Source organism: Myotis brandtii, unplaced genomic scaffold, assembly GCF_000412655.1.
Source record: "Myotis brandtii unplaced genomic scaffold, ASM41265v1 scaffold470, whole genome shotgun sequence".
Lineage (NCBI taxonomy): Eukaryota > Metazoa > Chordata > Mammalia > Chiroptera > Vespertilionidae > Myotis > Myotis brandtii.
Window position 1 is genome coordinate 2,286,136 of NW_005367953.1, and position 19,944 is coordinate 2,306,079.

Genomic DNA, 19,944 nt, shown 5'->3' on the forward strand with positions numbered 1-19,944 from the left:
AGCCTGACGCAGGCGGGAGGGGGGCGCAAAGGAGCCCCTGGCTGTGCCGCACGCGCGGCCAATTTCCAGCGTCTTAGGAGAGACTTTAATTAAACCGGGAGCCATAAATCCATAAACCACCAGAGGGGGTGCAGGGATTGTAAACGTGTGTGTGTGTGTGTGTGTGTGTGTGTGTGTGTGTGTCTTCTCGCGGGTTGGCGCTCTGGGAAGTGAACAAAATACCGGGCGAGAAAAGGCAGCTTTTTAAGAGAAAGCAGGAAACATTTCAACTTCGTGCTATTTACAGTGATTCACAGATGACCCGTCCTCGGTTTAATTAACGTCTATGAAATGGCAGTATAATCTCCACGGGCAAGCTGCTAAGATGACTCTTGATTAAAATAAATATGTTTGAGCAGCCATGCCGACCTTTACTGGGGGTGAAAAGGTTGAAAGATGCAGTTGGGAACATTGGGAACCCAATACTCTCTGGACCTCCTCTCCGCTTTATTGGGCAGACGCAGCCCTCTGGGTGCTGAGCAGTGAGATAATAAATCGGAGACTGTACAGTTCTCAACAAATAGTTAGCCTTGTCAATTACCCCCGACAGGTACCAGCTCATGCAATTTTTTAATAAGTCCAGAAGTAGAAAAGTTCCATCTACATTATTACTAACATGAAAAGGCAAATGCCTGTTTCTAAGTCTATCTTTAACAAAAACAAGGAGTTTAACAAGGAGTTTTTGGCCTGGGTGATCTTTATTCTTGTTTCTTTCTTTTATAAAATTTATCTTTATTAATTTTGTTTCTTAATAGAAAGTTCTATATAATACTTCATATTTTAGAGCACTTTTTAAAAAATTCACAGTATGGCCCAAGGTTTTCAGCTTCTTTGGGGTAGCGATAGTGTCTGGGATCTGTCATCCCCCAACCCTTTTAGCACATTTACTAACATAAGCAGGGCTTCTATAACTACACAGCCACTAGAGCAGCCGTGGGCAAACTACGGCCCGTGGGCCGGATCCGGCCAGTTTGAAATAAAAAAAACAAACAAAAAAAAAAAAAAAACCGTACCCTTTTATGTAATGATGTTTACTTTGAATTTATATTAGTTCACACAAACACTCCATTCATGCTTTTGTTCCGGCCCTCCGGTCCAGTTTAAGAACCCATTGTGGCCCTCGAGTCAAAAAGTTTGCCCACCCCTGCACTAGAGCCATGTCTCAAGTGTGCATGACACTGCAAGTTGAGGTGGCTCTGAGAGCCACATTCTTCTCACTTAGTAATTATCTGAGGAAGAGCTTATGAAAATGCATATGAAGCTCTCTACCAATATTTGAAGCTGTATACATTGAGATTTAAAACATTTGGGGAAAGAGGTATACCCTGGAAATAGTGAATGATTATAGCAATATTGGAGTAAGGCATTGCCTGGAACCTGTCATGAAAATTAAAATTGGATCTGTCGTGAAAATTAAGATTGGTGGGGCAGGTACTTTAGACAGGTAGACTCTCAGATTTCTTTCTTCATGCTTCCTGTGCTCAGTAGTAGCCTCCTGCCAAGGAAGGATCAATATTTTTTGTCTCCTTCACCAGAGGAAAATGTGGCCATGTGGTTTTATTTAGATGGACTGATGGCAGGTAAGGTAATAGAAATGAGGATTTTCCAGCTTAGGAATTTATTGGACTGTATTTCTACTTTATTCCAGATGCCTGACTCTATTGTACTCTTAAGCACCCAGAGGCAATGTGGAGATATGTCTTCAGAAAATAAGTTATTTTTTTATTATTAAAGTTTTTATTTCATAATGTGTGCATACTTTAGCTGGCTTATACTCTAATGCTAGGGCTCCGGGTTCCACATGTTAGCATGATGGTGCTCTGGTACAGGTAGTAAGGTTTTTTATGTTCCTTATTTTAAATCTAATCTTGCCACTGCTTTATTCAAGGAGTGTACATCAGAGGAAGCCAAAAGCCAGCTGGAATAGTCCCTGCATGCAGTTTTAATATTGTTTGCAATTATTTTGAAGGGGAGAAACCATCTGGATCCTGAGATGTGTCGCTACACAGGTAGCAGGGACTAGTGAGCCTACTTCATTCTTCCCCTTGTTAACATGTTTGAGGGACAAAATCATTTACAGAAGAATATGCAAAATAAAAGGTTTTGGCTAAGTTTCTCATAGGTATTATTCCATATCTCTAACTCCCTGTCCCAGCTATAGCCACAGGGAAACTGGAGGTATAAAAACATTACTTATTCTCTTTTTATTTCAATTCCTACCCAAAATAAGGTTTCCAGAGATAGAGGCAAAACTCAGAATACCTTCTATTTTAAGGAAGTATCCATCTCCAAGGATTTCAGAGCATTTCACCAGTAATACATAGTAGCAACCATTTTGGCTGCTATAGGCTTCATCACTGCGGTATTGTATTATTTGTTTGTGAAACTTTTCCCTGCCCAAGGTGTGAATTCCTTAAGGGCATAGGAAGTATCCTAATCGCTTTTATATTTCTAGTACCTGGCACAGTGCCTGGCAATTGCAGACACTCACTATATGCTACCGAAATAAAAAGACAGTGTGAAAACATCATTGGGAATGCAGCAAGGTAGAGAAAAGAATATCAAACAATAACTTTATGGGGTTACTAGATGCAGTTATAAATGCTGCAGTCATTAATACTTTAATAACCAGCTTGGAATGGGGAAAGGCATATTTGAGAATCCATACATATGGTCACCAAACTGCCTTCCAGGGAGATCTGGCCTGTCAGTTGCAGGGCCATTGTTGTTTAGAATGGAATATGCAAGCTGAAAGGCTTCACCAGCCCTGTCTCCACCCTCCCTCCAGTCCTGCCATGCTCAACTCCTCACCCAAACACTTGTTGAGTGAATGAATATTTAAATAGTATCCATTTGAAGATATACCAAATTATTAGCTTACCTAGGGTACTCATATCTTGGTTTGGTCCTGTCTTAAGGATAGAAGACCTATATATGGTGGCTATTTTAAGTCTGGGTTGCCCAAATAACACTGAAGGAAAGCCACAATCATCTTTTCTACTTTATTAACATTCTGGAGGAGTTCAAAATCAACTTTTTGTGTTGTAATTGGGCAGGCATGTGGTATTTGTTGCTTCTTTTTTGCCAATAAAATTGCAGCAGAAATCAGAATGTTACTACTGGAAATAAATGAACTCCCTCTCATTGTTCCTATTCTTTTCATATTAATCATGAAATAATGGGGAAATGTCAGGAGGAAGAACATGAGATTGAATTATTTGATTTTTTTAAAAACATGTAGTTCTTCCAGTCAACCAAGAGAAAGGATACTGTTATTTAATAGAAATTCAGTAAGCAGCTTAGGACATAAGACTGAAAAAAAAAATCAAAATTTAGCTTTGTTTCTCCAGATTCAAAAATAAAGCTAATCTGAATGTTTTTAGACTTAGAGATCAGAACCTCATTCTTACAGTAAAAAAATTCTGCCATCCAAAGCTGAGAGTTTCCTCACTCTCTCCTTCCTTAAATTAGGCTTAAACAAATGTGGTATCTGTTATTGGTATACTCTGAGGATTAATATATAAAGCTTTTTGAAATTTTTTTTAAAGGAAGGGGGGTGAACTTAGAGATCCCTTTTAATTCTGAAAATTGTGTGTTGGTCTCATTATATATAAAAATAGGTCATTGTTCAAGGAGAAAATATAGAGAAATGAACAAGCAAATGCAGTATGGAAGGCTTTGATTAAACATTAGCTTCTTTATCCATTAAGCAAAGTCACTTCCTATTTCCAAAATATTTTATCAGTGTTAGCTGTTAAGTAACAGAATAGGATTCAGAGGATTAGAATTCATGTAACTGAGGGTTGCTAGGGCCTGACCTCAAGAATGCTTGGTTTCCAACATTCAAATTGACCACTGTACTTCACAGGCCTATGTATTGTTGGTATTACACGTACAAGAAAATGTTAGAGTTAGTAATTAAAATGTTCCAAAGTCATTTGCTACAAAATGGCTAAAAATAAATGGAGCATCTTTCAGGTCTTGTGTGGTCATGAGAATAACTTTGCCTCTTGGGCAAGATGAATTGGAAATGGAGTGTCAGTGATGAATGGAAGACATTGCCTGAATGGACAGATTCTGAATGACAAACAGTTGTTTTTGGAAATAGGATTGTGTGCTTTTTAAACAGCAAAGAAACTGGCATTACTAGCTGGGTACAAATAAGACTAAGATGTTTTCAGGAAATTGCCTTCTTTCTGGGTCAGTATTCAGTGGCAGAAATATCTTCAAAGGGAATGGGTCATTTTGGTTAAGGATAATGTGGGAAGGAGTCTGCGTAATTCCTTATGCTCTTTGTTCTCATCCCTTGAACTAGAATGATTTTACCCTCATCTTAATGCTATCTTTATGGAATGAAGAAATTTTCAAATTGGTTTTTAAACTCTATTAAGCCCTCATGTATGATATAGCCCAACCACATTATTCAGGTTTTCTTGGCTTTCAGGCACAGCTTTGCAGCCATTATGTCATAATTGTACTGAACATTGTTGCACAGGATATTGTACTGAACATTGTTGCACATTGAATTCAGGATATGCCTCTCTGGCTCCAGGCCAGATGCTGAGTCAGTGTCTTTGGGGTTGAAGATAAGGGGAAGGGTGTAATATGTGCAAGCCCTGTGTGTTAACAGGAATTAGTCCAGGATCTCCTTTAGACCTCTGGGTGCAAGAGAGAGTATATAGTAACAGTACATTACTGTTCTTATGGTATCTGTATTTTTCTCAGCTGAATGTTTTTCTGGAAACCCTTCCCTGACATTGTAATTTGCACTAACCCCATTACTGAGTAGACCCCTCTGAAGCAATGATCTGGAAAGTGTGACTACTAAGGTCCAAAGATTCTAAAACAAACTCTTGCCTACACTAAAGATTCCTTCTGCTTCCACTTGGTATGTGTCAGCTTGCTCTAGGCCTAGGCAAACACAGCACTGCTTCTGGACAGGGAGGAGAATGACAAGATGATGATGGTCTGCCATTAAGTATCACTTAAAAATAAATATAATTAATGAAGGACTGATGCCAACACCTCTGACTTTAGGAAAAGTCACTTTGATGCCTAATTCAAAAGCAATTGTAATACATAAAATTAAAACTTTTAAAAAAATCTTTATTGATTTCAGAGAGGAAGGGAGAGGGAGAGAGAGAGAGACAGAGAGAGAGAGAGAGAGAGAGAAACATCAATGATGAGAGAGAACCATTATTGACCAGCCTCCTGCACAACCCACACTGGGGATCGAGCTCACAACCCAGGCATGTGCCCTGACAAGGAATTGACCAGTGATCTCCTGATTCATAGGTCAACACTCAACCACTGAGCCACACCAGCCAGGCAAAATTAAAACATTTTTAAAAATCATTTATAATTGTGTCTAATAATAGGAAAGAATAATACATTATTCTTCCCTTTTAAAGGTGCTTTTCCATCACAGATGCTCAAACAGCTTCAGGATGAGTACCTGGTCACTCTAATGTCAGCCCTTCATTTCCCTACTCTGTCCTTTCTGATGCCAAGGCTTCTAGTTATGATTGAGGAGCTAGAAAAGCGAGTTTGTGATGAGCAAGTGCCTTTGAACTTTTGCTTAGATCTGTACATAAATTTTGTTTTTTTTAAAGGCCTGGCATTTTTAAACTGCCTCAAATTATTTGTTCTGGGCCTTTTGAAGTTTTGGATTATTGCCATGGCATTTCTTCTGCTTGTGATTTTCCCTTCCCTGATCAGGAGGACATTTGGTTCCCAAAGCCTATGGGCACAGTTTCTCCAGGTCTCAGTTAAATAAGAGAACAGAACGAGGCATAGCCTTTCCATTTTACAGTAAAGATAAAACTGAGCCTTAAAGAGATGAATAATTGCCTACCATCTCTGAACTACTTAGTGGCAGTTGCCTGTCTTTTGGGGTTTACCTCTATGAAATCATCACCTAGTGACATCCTTAATAGAAGATAAATATGTTGGTTCTTTAATTAGTGATAGCCTGTCTTCGAAATTTGTATTTCAGTGATGTCCACAATCCTAAATCTTCAACTATTTGTTTGAAATATTTTTCAGTTTTGTAATTCCCTATTTCTGAGACTGCTATACTTGTGATTTAAATCTTCCATTTGAGTTGAAAGCACATTTCAGTCAATAGATCCATCATCATCGTTAATACTAGTATTAATAATAATACCTTACTTGTAGTATTACTTAGTAATAAAATATTAAGCCTTATTTCTCTATTCTGCTTCAAATTTATACAAATGTTTTTACTTTTATTGTCTCTTTTTAAGACACTCAATCACCTTTTGCCTTTACTCTTCTCCCCCAATGCATAGCCTACATCCTCACCAAAAATATCTATTTTTAGTTAATAAGTTATATTAGGCAAGAACCAGACAGGTATTTCATTTTAGGGGTGGGCATTGGTTGGAAGATTTCATTCATTTGCAGCAGCAGCAGACATATCTGACTTGTGGCAGATTCTTTCACTATCCCTTTTCTAGTCCGAGCACTCATCACTCTTTTTGACATTGGGCCCTCATTCTGGAAACACTTTCCCCCCCTTGGTTTCTGTGATGACACTTTCCTGGTTTGCATCCTACCTCACCAACTTTTTATTCTGCCTACTTTGCTGGCTCCTCTCTACCCAACTTCTAAATGTTGGATTTCCTCAGAGATCTGTCCTGTCTTTTTCTATATTATTATTTCAATGATCTCATCTAGTTTCCTACATGTAAATACAAATCCTAAACTGATGGAGTCTTCAATTTTATCTTTAGCTCTGGCTTCTCTCCTGACTATAAAACCTGCATATGCCACTCTCCACTTGTCCCTCATTGAGGTCTGGGTTCCATACATTTCTCAACCTCTTCCTGCCTCAGTTGTCCTCATTTTAGTAAATGGCACAGCCCCCACCAGAGGCTCAAGGCCAAAAACTGGCAATGTCCTTACCATCATCTTTTCGTTCCTCATATCCAAATCATTGTCAAGGCTCGTTGGCCCTATTTCTGCCCTCATCCACACCCTTCTCACCCAGGCTACTGCACTAGCCCCCTAACTGAGTCCCTACTTCCACTCTTGTTCCCCAACAATTTATTCTTCATATAGCTGCTAAAGTGATCTTGTAAAAATGTATCTGAGATCATGTTGCTTCCCTCCTCTAAATCTAATTGTATTTAATAAAACCGTGTTCCCTAACAGAGCCCACAAGGCCTTAAGTGATATAATCCCCAGAGACTGTTTTTGAACCCTGTCTCCTGCCACTCTTCCCCTTGTTTATTGTGCTTCAGCCACTCAATCATTTTTATTTTTTTAATAAGCCAAGGTAGTGCTCACCTTGGAGCTTTTGTACTACCCTAAATGCTCCTCCTTCAAATGTTCCTCTTCCTTTAGTCTCAGCAAAAAATGACACCTCAGAGTACCTTATTAAAGGACCTGTCTTATCAATAGCACATCACTCTGTTTTACTCCCTCCCCCCTCTCTCTATTTATCACTATCTGATGCTGTCTGGCATTAAAGAGACTCTTTAGTGTCACTAGAATATGGACCCCATGAGGGCAAATACTTTGCTTTCTTTTTTAATTCTTTATTGTTGAAGATACTTTGCTTTCTTGTTCACCACGGAAGCCAGCATCTATAAAAGCATCTAATACATGGGAAACATCAGATAACTTGAATGAATAAATGAATGACTCTCATCCCACACCTAAATTGCCATAATTGGCCCCTAACTCTTTCCCACCTCCATTCTCCTTTTCTCTGCAATCTATCCTGCATGCTGCTGCCAGATCAGTCTTCCAAAACTGATTTTATCACATCACATTCTTGTTCAAAACGCTTCAGTGGCTCCCATCAAACAAACCTCAGCATTCCTACTCAGCGCCTTTGTGTCTAACCCCAACTTTGGGTGCTTCCCCCTTTTTTTTACATCCAAATCCTCCATGATTTAGGATCCTCCTCTAGTGGAAGCACCTCCAATCTCAGCCCATGGTGTTCTTCTCTTCCTTTCTCATAACATTTACAGTAGCCCATTAGATATCCCTGTCGTAATCTCCTATATTTACATTATTTCAGTTAAGATTTAACTCCCTGTCACCCCGATAAATTTAATTAAATTTTTTTTAATTTAAAAAAGAGTTTAACTTTTTTCTACTGAATCCAATGAAGTACATCTCTCCATGATTCTTGTTGTTTGTAACTAGTATGTGGAGTTGATTCCTTCATGTGAGAGTTTTATTTGGAGGGAAAGAAATGGGCTAAACACCAAACAGGATGAAGAAAAAAAAAATATGGCTTAATTTTACTGAGAATTTGAAGGGTGTGGGATATGGGGGCACAGTGCATATACTAAATGCTGTATACCATCAGTTAAACTATAATCTTACCAGATAGGCAAGGCCCACACTTCAAACAGTTAAAGAACTTTTTCACAGAGCATTGTGTTGAATGTAAACTAACGTAGCACCTGATGTGTACAAACTGAGGAATAGACACTTGAAAATCCCACAGTCATGGTAATAATTGGAAGGGAAATGCAAAGGGATTTTTGTCTCTAGGCTTGTCTGTGACCACTCATTCCTTTCTCAGACTGGTTCCCTACTGGCTTCTCTGGCCCGCTGTGTGGTGAACCTACTGGCACTGAAATCTGGAAGTAGAAGCTGCAGGGAGTGTGGTGGACGTGTGGTGTGAAAGGCTGCTTCTCGCTCCCCAGGGCTGGGTGATCATTTTGCAATGTCAAATCATTATGTTGGACAGCTGAAACTAATGTAATGTTATATGTCAAATATACCTCAATTAAAAAAAAAAAGAAAGAATGAAGCTGAACATGAGGCCATGCACAAATGGGCCCACAAGTGGGTGGTTAGCTCAGGGTCTTTGTTGCAACAGCTTGTCTGAGTTGCCTCCACTTCCTAGGCAGTTCCTCTGACCAGGTATCCTGACTCCTGAGGCTGAGGTGAGGGCCCCTCTCCAGGTTAGGCCTTCCACCCCCAGCCCCTGTCTCTGTTCTGTAGACTCATTCTAGCCCTGCTTAGTCCCTTGGAATTGACATCTCAAAGTATCTGCTCAGTTTTCAGCTTTGCATGCTGCCTCTCCTTGTCACTCTTGGCTCTAAACTTGTAACCAAGATCCCAGGCTAGGCAGCCACTTGTTTGAGGAGAGGGATGTTTGGACATAGCTGACTGACCAAAATGCACATAGGAGCATTTGTCCCTGTTTCCCTGGATTAGGTAGAACCCAGTGACCCAGAGTCCCTAAGAGCAACCCCACATCATTACATACACTTTCAGTGATCTATCTATATAAAACCCTAATATGCAAATTGACCAGGCAGATGCCAGCGGGGGGGGGGCCCCCAATCACCCCGCCGGTCGCCCCACAGATCAGCCCTGATCACCGGCCAGGCTTAGGGACCCTACCCATGCACAAATTTTGTGCACCAGGCCTCTAGTCTAAAATACAGGCAGTCCTCGGGTTACGTTGGAGATCCTTTCCTACAGCGTGAGTAACTCGATTTTCACCATAAGTCGGAACCCACCTACATAAGCACCTACATCACTCACATGGAGCACATACACAGCAGTAATAAAGTGAAACAGTAAAAAAAAAATTTAAAAGAAAGATAATTTCTGACCTTTTCTTGTGATAAATAAATAATAAAAAACACAAAGCACATATGTACATACGTTGAAATGACAGAACATTTTTTTAATAAATACTGTAAATGGGAGATTGCAATGTAACCACGAAACGACATGTTGAGTCTGACGTAACCCGAGGACTGCCTGTAATAGGTTTTGTTCCCAATAGGGGTGTGTGTGTATGTGTGTGTGTGTGTGTGTGTACGCGCATGTGTGCATGTGCGTGTGTGTTTCTAGTCATCTGGATAAAATAGGAATGTTATACTTAGATGGTAATGAATGTGAAATGGGCACTTAACATCTCACATGGCACAAATGGCTAAATGGAAGCCCTGAGCCTCTCTTTATGGAACAGGTTCAGTGAGAGCCACGGTAATAGTGTTTGGTTAATGTCAGTACAGCATTAAATTTACATTATACTCTTGTGAAGAAGCTCCAACATTACCTGCTAATAACCAAGGTGGTACTTGGGCTTAGATAGACTTTTTGATTTTGCACATGAACTAACACTGCGGCTTGCTGATGAGGGATTATGTGAGCTTGGAGATTTGGTGTGCCAAAGGATTCTTTGTATGAATAAAAATTCTGGTCAGTGAAGGTCAGTTTCTCTACTCAAGCGAGAACAATGTTATTTCCCTTCTAATCAGACACACACAGTGTTTGAAGACTCCAAGAGTCCCATATAAGTGATGTGCAGCCATAGTCTGGTCAGCGTCTCATGCAAGAAATGAATAATCCTTAATAGAGGCTCAAATGACCCTGGCTTTTTTCTGTACTCTAATCAGTTGCTTTAATGGTATGCCTTCAGTGCTTCACAGGGAAAATGCTATAGAGTTAAGTTGTCTTCATCTTACTTCAAGGAGGGCTGAATTGGTCCAATCAATCCTCCCCCATGTTGTACTTGATTCTGCTATAAAGACCACTGAAGTCAGCCTCAGTTTTGTTAAAAGCCAGCATTCCCTTTCTCTTTCAGGGTGATGTGCCCCTGAGCGGCAGTGGACTTGAAACAGCAGGGGTCACCATCTTTATTGTTCGGCTGTGCAATTTGTTTTAGGCACATTCTAAATCCAGTCTTATGCCTCTTGCTTTTTTTTTTATGTGACAAAGGTGACCCAATTGTGATTCTTTGATATTATGAACACAGATCTTTTTGCTTGTATCACAGAGGCATGTAACAAAATACAAAGGATAAAGTTATGTCTCTGTGTAGTAAGGACACATACTTCATGACTAAATTCAATGACATAATCAAAAAGGTGTTGTCCTCTCACAGTCATGAGCTAACAGCCAGAGACTGCCTTTCAGAATATTTTTATAGTGCTGAGATACTGTTAAAAAATAATAGAACTAATGAAAATGTCACATTGACAGAGTAGCCTGTATTAAGATTTACTTCAAGAAGGCATGACTAGGTGAATGTGACTTTGACAGCAATGGTGTTAGGTTTACAAAGTTAATAAAATATTCTAAGAAGAATATTATAGAGTTTCAGTTGGAGTGTATAATTTTTTCATCTTACCTTTTATTTCTAGAACTAAGTGGACTCCATTGTTCAGAATTTTAGCCTGAATGTCTTAGTTCTGCCTAGGAGAGGTATATGGAACTTTTTCTTTATATCAGGCTCTAATATAATTTTATCATATAAAGGAATAAGTTAACTTAACAATATGGTAAAATGCATGTGCCTTAGGACATTTGGAAAATATGCAGATAGTAAAAATTACATAATTCTAAAGTATTGCTCAGTAAATAAATATGCAATGTTTAAGTGATTAAATACATACAGAAAGTAGAAATGAAGATTAGCAGTACAAAAGAGAACTCATTTTAAACAGACTAGCTGTAGCATCACTGAAGACTTTACTTAGCACTCTGGGTTGGTTGAACAAATATTCCAGCAAATCTGGAATGAATAGCAACTCTTTTTACTGTGACAGGCTTTATTTGTCTTGGGCACAACCAAGACCACATGCTGTGTTTTGTCATGTTGGAAATACTGAAGCAGATTTCCATTGTGAATGTGAATTGTTTTTTCAAGCTTTAACACCTTAGTCTCAACTCAGCTAGGTAAAAGCAATACATTTTCCTTTCCTTACCAGCCAGACATCAATAAATCTTAAAACCCTCCACCAAAAACATGTCAGGCAGTTCAATGTCCTAGTTGTAGTCTCACGTCACAGTCTTAGATGGTCTGATTCTTCTTATTTCCAAGGGCTGTCTTTCTGCCTTTATTCCAACAAAACTGTTAATTTCCTTTATCCTCCATATAGTACAGCTTCCTTAACTCCATACCCTACAAAGATGTGATACTGATGGCATTGGGCCTTCTCAATGATGCAGACATTTCCACCTAGTATAAACATGGCTAACATTCAACTTTCCCCCTCATTTATATCCTGGGTAGACAAAGCCATGTTTAGCAGCTGTTGTCTCCAATTACATTCACCTTTTAGAGTTGTTGATTCTTCTGAATTTATGGAAAGTGTGTATATCAGGGCTTTACATTTGTTGCGAGTGGCACAGCATATCATGAAATTATTTAGATATATTTTCCACCTTAGAGTAATGCTGGGTAGCAGATCCTTGCAAAATTCTCATCACATTCTTTGTTTATGCATAATGATTATTTAGTAAGTAGGGAGATTTAGGGAGAAGTAGAAGACTAAGGGTTTAAGAGTGAAGGAAAGGTTGTTGTTTTCACAGATTAGGATCAAATCTTTTAGTCCTGTGGTCTTTATTCTAGTTTGATATGGATTGGTGTTTTTCTTTAAAGTCTCTTATCATTCTGTCTGAAATGAGTTTAAGGCTAATCTTATACTGAGAAGCCTGGTAACCAGTAGGGATTAGCATGTAATTAATACGGTTTTGCTGTGGAGCAGGGCAGGGGGAGATTTGAGGTGGTGGTGAAGGGGCTGGGGTCAGCCGCAGCACCCTCACCCACAATTTTATGGACACTGTGGAGCACTAACCTCTAGTTATGATGTGACATCTGCCCAAATAGTGACTCTGAATGTCTGATCAGGGTTAGAGGTGAGACTAAAGAGGGGGAGAAAGACTCACTTCAATACTTTTAACATTCAAAGAAATATATGAACACCTACTATGCGCCAGGTTAATTGTAGATGCTTGGGGATACTGGGTGAACAGTACCTGCTCTTATGGAACTCACATTATGTATAAGGGTCATATAGGTAAAGAAAAAATTTTAGATAGTAAAGTATAAAAAAAACTATAGCAAGTATGAAGAAAGAGGGTAGTGGGCTGACCAATAATAATTGTAAGAAAGTCACTAAGGCATCTCTAAGGAGGTGGCATGAGCCCAGACCAAGTGAGGAGAAGCTACTTCAGGGCTTTTCATATAAAGGGACAGCAAGTGCAGAGATCCTGATGAAGGAATTATCTTTGGTCATTCAAGGAACAGAAAGAGAATCTTTGTGTCTGCAACTTGCCAAGATAAAGGAGGGGAAGGTGATAGATGAAGTTGAAGAGATAGGAGTAAAGCAAAGTTATGAATATTCCAAGAATGAATTCATCTTGGGGATATTGGTAAATGATAAAGTCAACAGTTAAAAGTGAAATGATCCTATTTGTTGTTTTAAGTACAAACATGGAGGATAACTAGGAATAAGTAGGGTATCTTATGTCAAACAAAGTAGCAGCATGAGGGAGCTTCACAGCCTAGTGTTTGACATGAAGCTATTATCAAACTGCTCTTCCTGGAATATTTCCAGTAGAAACACTAGCATATTTGTATGTTTTCAAAAATGATGGCAATCTTCTTTTAAAGTACTTGAGAAGTTGAGAGTAAATTTTTGTTTCTGACAAGTTAACTCGATCTAATTCTCCCCTATAGTTCCTCTGTACAACTGTTTCCCATCCCCGCAGAGGGGCATAGATCTCATGACCTTCAGCTGGGGACTTGTGCTGCTTACTTATGGCTGGGTGTTGGTGAATGCTTGCTAATAAGATAAGCTATCTCAGAGAATAAAATTCATCTCAGGAAAGTCCACATTTTAGGGGATCATCAGGATGCTGGCAAAATCTGCAGGTAAGATTTAATTTTGTATTCAAATGAACCCATGCAGTTTGCTTACAGAAACCAAGTGATTAGCTACACAGCTAATCCATAAGTATGGATTTCCCCCCGCCCCATTCTAAATTTGGTTTTGTTTGGAATACAGTGAGTGTGCAGGCATGGTGGAGATTTGCCAAACATCTGACACTCCTGGACTTCAAAAAGCAATTCTGAAATCTTCAAATTCCATCATAGGCTTGCAGCTTACTGTTCATATTATAAAGAGCAAAGTGTAGAGCACCTACGTTTATTGGTTTGTTTTTCTTTTGGCAGAAGCAAGATGCTCTGGTTTCAAGGAAATAGCATACAATTTGCCAAGTACTCCTTTAGACTCTTCCTGAGAAATCTCTCTGCCTCTAGGACTATTCTGCCTGTGCTGACCTTATTCACAAAGGTAGAGTGAAAAATAAAATTACTGCTTTAAAAACATAAAGTATTCAAATCATTGGGTGAAGAAAATAAGGAAGAGAGAGGTTGAAAGTAAAGGAATAAACATTCTTCGGACCTGTTCCTCAGTTTTTCAGTTTCCGTATCAGCAGTAGTAACTATTTCTTCCCCAGATACCTCATAGTCTCACAATTAGAGGTTAAATTAATATATTTAGTAGTCACCTGAGAACCCTACAGTGAAAGAAAAAACTATCAGATTATAATATGATGTTTATAAATGTATCACTTGGAAACTTAGTTCTTATTATTTGTGATAGTTATGTTCTATAAAGTCACCAAAAACACTGAATTAGCAAATGCTGGACCTTTGTTCCTAGGGAAAATACAGGGTTAGATTCCTATGAGCTTTTGTTAACATTTTTGTCAACCAATCAGTACATAACCTTGTTTTTTAAAGACAGTTTTGTCAACCAATCAGTACATAACGTTGTTCTGTTTAAAGACACCTTGTTTAATACATGTTGTTGATTCATTAATATTGAACTCACAGCCAACAGCACTATAACTCATGTCTGAACATAGCTTATCTAACACAATATTTTCTCCATAAGGCACATCCAAGCCTTCTTGTGCTTAGAAGCATTAGACAGCACCTCGACACTATTAACAGGAAGCACAAAAAATAAAAAAAATAAATGGCACTAAACAGATCATGAGAAGGACGCTCGTTTACACATATGAGCTGAAACAAGGAGGCAGAGCATCATCTTGTTCAATCTCAGCTGGAATGTAACTCAAAATGTGCTCTGTTCTGTACACATGCATGTCTGTCTGTGAATGATTACAAAAGGTCCATGAGTATTGATCTTGAGGTTACAAATAAGTTTTAGTGAATAAGTGAACTCACAAACACAGAATCCACAAATAATGAGGATTGACTGTGTTTTCTTATCCCTGACACTACTTTTAAAGTATAAAAGTAGTTTAAAATACACACACACTAATCTTAAAGTATAAAAGTAGTTTAAATTTTTAAGAGCTTTTCCCCCTGATATTCATAATACAAGCATTGCTGATTTTCTTTTGCTAGTTAACATTACTTTGTGTGATTTATAATAAAAAAAAAGAAATAAAGTGCAGGGTAATAGAATTAACTTTAGTGAATAATACTGCAAGTCAAACAAAAAAAAGCATTGTGTTTAATAGATTTTTCATAATTCGGGCATTTTAACAATTTAAAAATATCTGATGGTTATCTAACAGGAAAGCTTTAAAAACTTTTAAAAATTAATATCTCGTTGAGAATAGTTACTCTAAACTACTTTTCATATCCATGGGTATATACTGCACTGTTGGAAATTATGGAACAAAACTATTTCATCATCTGTGTCTATATATGAGAAATGCATGTGAGAATTAACCACAAAAATAAAATAATCCCTAAAGCAAATGGTGCTCATTCAGCCTAACAATTCTGCACTATTTTTCAGTTTGAGCAACAGCCAAGTTAGATGAAAACATTTGCAAAAACACACACACTAATCTTCCATTCAGCTTAAATTTTGTACTGAACCCTTTATATGTGTCATTAGGCATATAATATCACTCTCACCTTCAGGAGTTCACAATCCAAAGAAAAAGCACAGTATTAGCTCTCTTTCAGTTATAAATAATAAAAAGTACGTCCCAGAGTGGCTTAAACAAAAAAAGGATTTTATGGCTTGATCTGGTTTCAGGGGTAGCTTCATTCTGAAACTAAGCAGTTGCCAATCTCTTCAGTTCACATCCTCTGGGTTAAATCTGTCTTGACTCTGCCTCTTCTCATGAATGACTGCAGTGATGCCAAGCCCCAGATCTCACAGCTTGGGTATCAGAAACTCCAGCAAAAGCCTCATAGCTATCTATTGGCACTGATCTGCCCAATCCCTGAGCCATTCCATTTTAGCCAAAGGGATAGGATGTGCTGATTGCCTTGTTTCTCAGGAATGGAGTCCACCACATGCTGAGAGCAGTTCCTGTGAGGCAAAATTACAGCATTCTTGCTACAAGGGGTGTGAGTGGTGGACAACCAACCCAACAAATGTTTGTTACATTTCAGGGCTAGAGGAAATAAGTGCTCTATTGGTGCCATAGAAAATCCTAGACAAGGATGTTTGAATGGTCCAGACCACTGAGTTTTACCCTTTTTCAGTTCATAGACTTCTTCAAAATTTGATGGACCTTTTCTCATAAACACACACACACACACACACACACACACACACGATAATTTGCACAAACTTCTATGGATACTAGCTTTTAAAAACAAAACAAGAAAAACCCTGATCTAGGCTCTATTAAAGTATTTTATTATAAAAGCAAAATGTTAGTAATATGGTATTTCTGCTACTTAGCTTGATCTTGTTTTTCCTTTAAGAACTTCTATTGACTTTTTGAAACTTTCTCAAAAAATGTCAACATGATTATCTCAACACATCACAGACCATTCGTAATCTGTTTATTGATGATGCTCATAGTAACAGCATGAGCCTAATTCTCTGAACCAGGAAATTAGGGCCAGAAAGATCCTTCTGAAGGAAAACTGACTTTTGATGATGTGGGTCCTTATTTTGAAATAAGCTGTGAGTCTCAGGACTGCACCCTATTAGAAAAGACAAAGCTCTGCCTACAAAGAAGACTTTTTTATTTTAACTAAAGTTACTGTCATTTACAGTGAGTTTGGGGAAATATAAGATAAAAATAACTTTCATAGTCCTTGCATCAATAGGCTACCACATTTCATAACTTTAATGGTTGTAAAAAAAAACAAGGAGAAAAAAAACACACCTTGAAGGACAAAAATATGTGGCTGCCAAAGTGCGTGTGGTTTATTGTCATACATTCACAATCTTGCAGGAACTGAGACGTTCACAGGTGTGGACAGACCCTATTCACTGGTGAGGCCTGTGCAGAAGAGTGTAAACCCTCTTGTGTACTGAACTGTGCACCTGATACTGTAACCATACTATAATAACAATGTCTCATATGGACACGAGAAAAATCATGGGTTAGCAGCAAGCTTTTTAAAATGTTTTTAGTTAAATGTAAAGGAGAAAAAAAAGGGGGGCGGCTTTTCCCCGAAATATCATGCGTGAAACTACAACACCCTGACCTCTTTCTCTCCTTCACTGTATGAATAACCAACCCTGAGAGCACCTCTTAGAACTGGTTTTAACCTTTAGCTGCAGCAACTGTGCTGCCACGTGTGTGTGTGTGTGTGTGTGTGTGTGTGTGTGTGTGTGTGTGTGTGTATGGCATCGTACATTGCACATACCCTTGGACATGTGTGCATATATATGATGTTGTACTCATTGCACATACCCTCGGATCCCCACAGTTTGGTCACCCTCCCAGCTTCCCCTTTATAGTATGATGAGTTAACAAGTGACGGCCTACACAAAGTGAGACCCAGCTATTTAATCTCTTGCCAGATATCACGCCTCTTGGTGGAATTATACAGGTTTCTGTAAAAAGTCCTTGCTGTCTCAGCAGCCAATCAACTTATAGGTTGTTGTTTTTTTTCTGGGTTTTTGTTTTCTTTCTAATGGAGGTCTGAAAAGTTCTACATTCAGTTGAAGTTCCTGGTGAAGAACCACAATTGAAATTTTTTCAGTGATAAAAATTTGTATATTTGTATGTCAAACAATCTAGCTAAAACTTGATGTAAATTCCTCCTTTTTTGCTTAATGAATATAATTTATTCAGTATGAAATCTTTGTATTATATGTTTCATGTGTTAGGAATAAATGTACATTAAATCTTGGTTTAAAAAAAAGCTGTGAGTTAAGCTGGAGGAAGGGCCTTTCTTTTACATAAGAGCTTATCTCTTCCTGTCATGTTAAAAAGCAGATCCTATATAATAAAAGGCTAATATGCAAATTGTCCCCTTGACCAGGAGTTCAACCATGGGGCGGGGCCGGCCCACCAACTGCCCGCAGTCCCTCCCCCAGGCTGGCCCAGCCTGATTGGCCCCAATTGGGGCTGGCCAGCCGAACCCCACCCATGCATGAATTCGTGCATGAATTCATGCACTGGGCCTCTAGTCCTATATAATAAAAGCCTAATATGCAAATTGACCGAACGACGGGTCACTATGACACATACTGACCACCAGGGGGCAGACGCTCAATGCAGGAGCTGCCCACAGACCCCAGGCCAGCCAAGGCAGGTGCCAGTGGGGCCCCCCTGATCACCCCACCAGTTACCCCACAGAGGGAGGCGACCAGCGGTGGAGAGCGAGGCCAGCGAGTGGGTGGTGCCAGGTCAACCAAGGCAGGTGCCACTAGGGGCCCCCCGATTGCCCCACCAGTCACCCCACAGATTGGCCCTGATCACTGGCCAGGCCTAGGGACCCTACCTGTGCACAAATTTCGTGCACCGGGCATCTAGTTTTATATAAGCACCAATAATGTTGAGTATATTCTTAGCTCGTTGCAAGAGAACCTATAGCTAGTTCCTATTCATGAAATCTAGTCCTGAGAAGCCTTTAAAATCTGCCAACAATCCATAGCATTCTCAACAGACTCCTCTACTATGTGGTTAGAGTACAAACAACAACAGGCACTAAAATGTGCTTGCTTCTCAGGTGGAGAATTATCTGGAAAACCTATTGCTGACACTTATAATGAGGAAGAGACAAGACATTAAAGAGTTGGTACATTCATCATCTGAAATATTTTTCCCTTTTTAAAGATGGGACACTCATTATCTGACTCTATTCCAGTGGGTTTATTCCTGTGGATTAGGAGGAACAGGCTGGCAAAGCTCAGTGTCCCCCATTCAAGATAGACTTTTAGCCCCTCTGGTGATGTCAGCCAGGCCAGGAAGGTGCTCCTTGGAGTATAGATCAGTGAAAAATAATTTTCCCAGCTATCAATTAGATGAAGCCAGTGACAAAAAAAATGTAAGCACCTAAATGTATTGTGTATGTGTATATGTACATATGTATCTATATATCTACCTGTAATACATACCTAATAAATAGATACATTTGTTATGTACATATATGTTATGTGTATATACACATACGTATGTGTAACAAATGTAAACATCTAAATTTATTAGGTAGGTAGATTGATTTATGGAGACAAATCAAACAACTGAAAAATGCTGAAAGCCCATTTACTATGAAATATTAGCTATTTATAAGATTCTGTGACATTGTTTTATTATGGAAATAAAAGTGTAGAAAACAACCTGTTAAAATACGTATAATCTGCTTCTGTGGTTTTTGTCAGGTTGCTGCCATTCTTGGGTTTCATGGCTTTATTTTTCCTTCCTGTAGGATCCATGTCCCCTTTGTGATGAAGCTAAGGAAGTGCTGGAGCCTTATAAAAACAGGGTAATGTAGTACAGTGTGGCTTTATGTATACGGAATGGATATAACTATCTGGATCCTTTCTTTAGGAAAAGAGAGTAAATGATTTTTCACTTACATTTTCTTTCTGATTTTCAGAGAGAGAGATGTTAGTGCTAATTTCCATAAAAATCACTACCCCTAGGTGTTTCTCTGAGCAGTACTTGTTTCCTTAATCTTTTTTAAAGATATATTTTACTAGAGGCCCGGTGCATAAAAATTTGTGCACTTGGGAGGGGAGAGGGGGTCTCTCAGCCTGGCCTGTGCCCTCTCGCAGTCTGGGACCGCTCAGGAGATAATGACCTGCTGGCTTAGGCCTGCTCCCAGGTGGCAGAGGGCAGGCCCAATCCCTAGGTGCAGCCCCTGGGCGGGCTCAGAGCAGGGCCGATTGGGGAGTTGGGGCGCCGCCCCCTGTCATGCACAGAGCAGGG

At 39.1% G+C, this 19,944-nt stretch overlaps 1 protein-coding gene across 3 annotated transcripts in view; it reads left to right on the top strand.

Moving 5' to 3' along the window:
- Positions 1-1,735: 1,735 nt before the first annotated feature.
- LOC102246464 (chromosome unknown open reading frame, human C5orf63) overlaps positions 1,736-19,944 on the top strand; it is a 26,408-nt gene continuing 8,199 nt past the window's right edge. Inside the window, exons 1-4 of one of the 3 annotated variants that reach the window (XR_001363971.1) lie at positions 10,613-10,761; positions 11,187-11,247; positions 14,003-14,123; positions 19,442-19,498. Coding sequence is in view for 1 of the 3 variants with exons in the window: in XM_014547333.1 (XP_014402819.1) it covers positions 1,736-1,752; positions 14,003-14,123; positions 19,442-19,498 (195 nt within the window). In the remaining 2 variants the exon portion in view is untranslated. Of the gene's footprint in view, positions 1,753-10,612; positions 10,762-11,186; positions 11,248-14,002; positions 14,124-19,441; positions 19,499-19,944 lie in introns of those variants that run through there. The other 2 variants (XM_014547333.1, XR_001363972.1) reach the window with 2 other exon arrangements.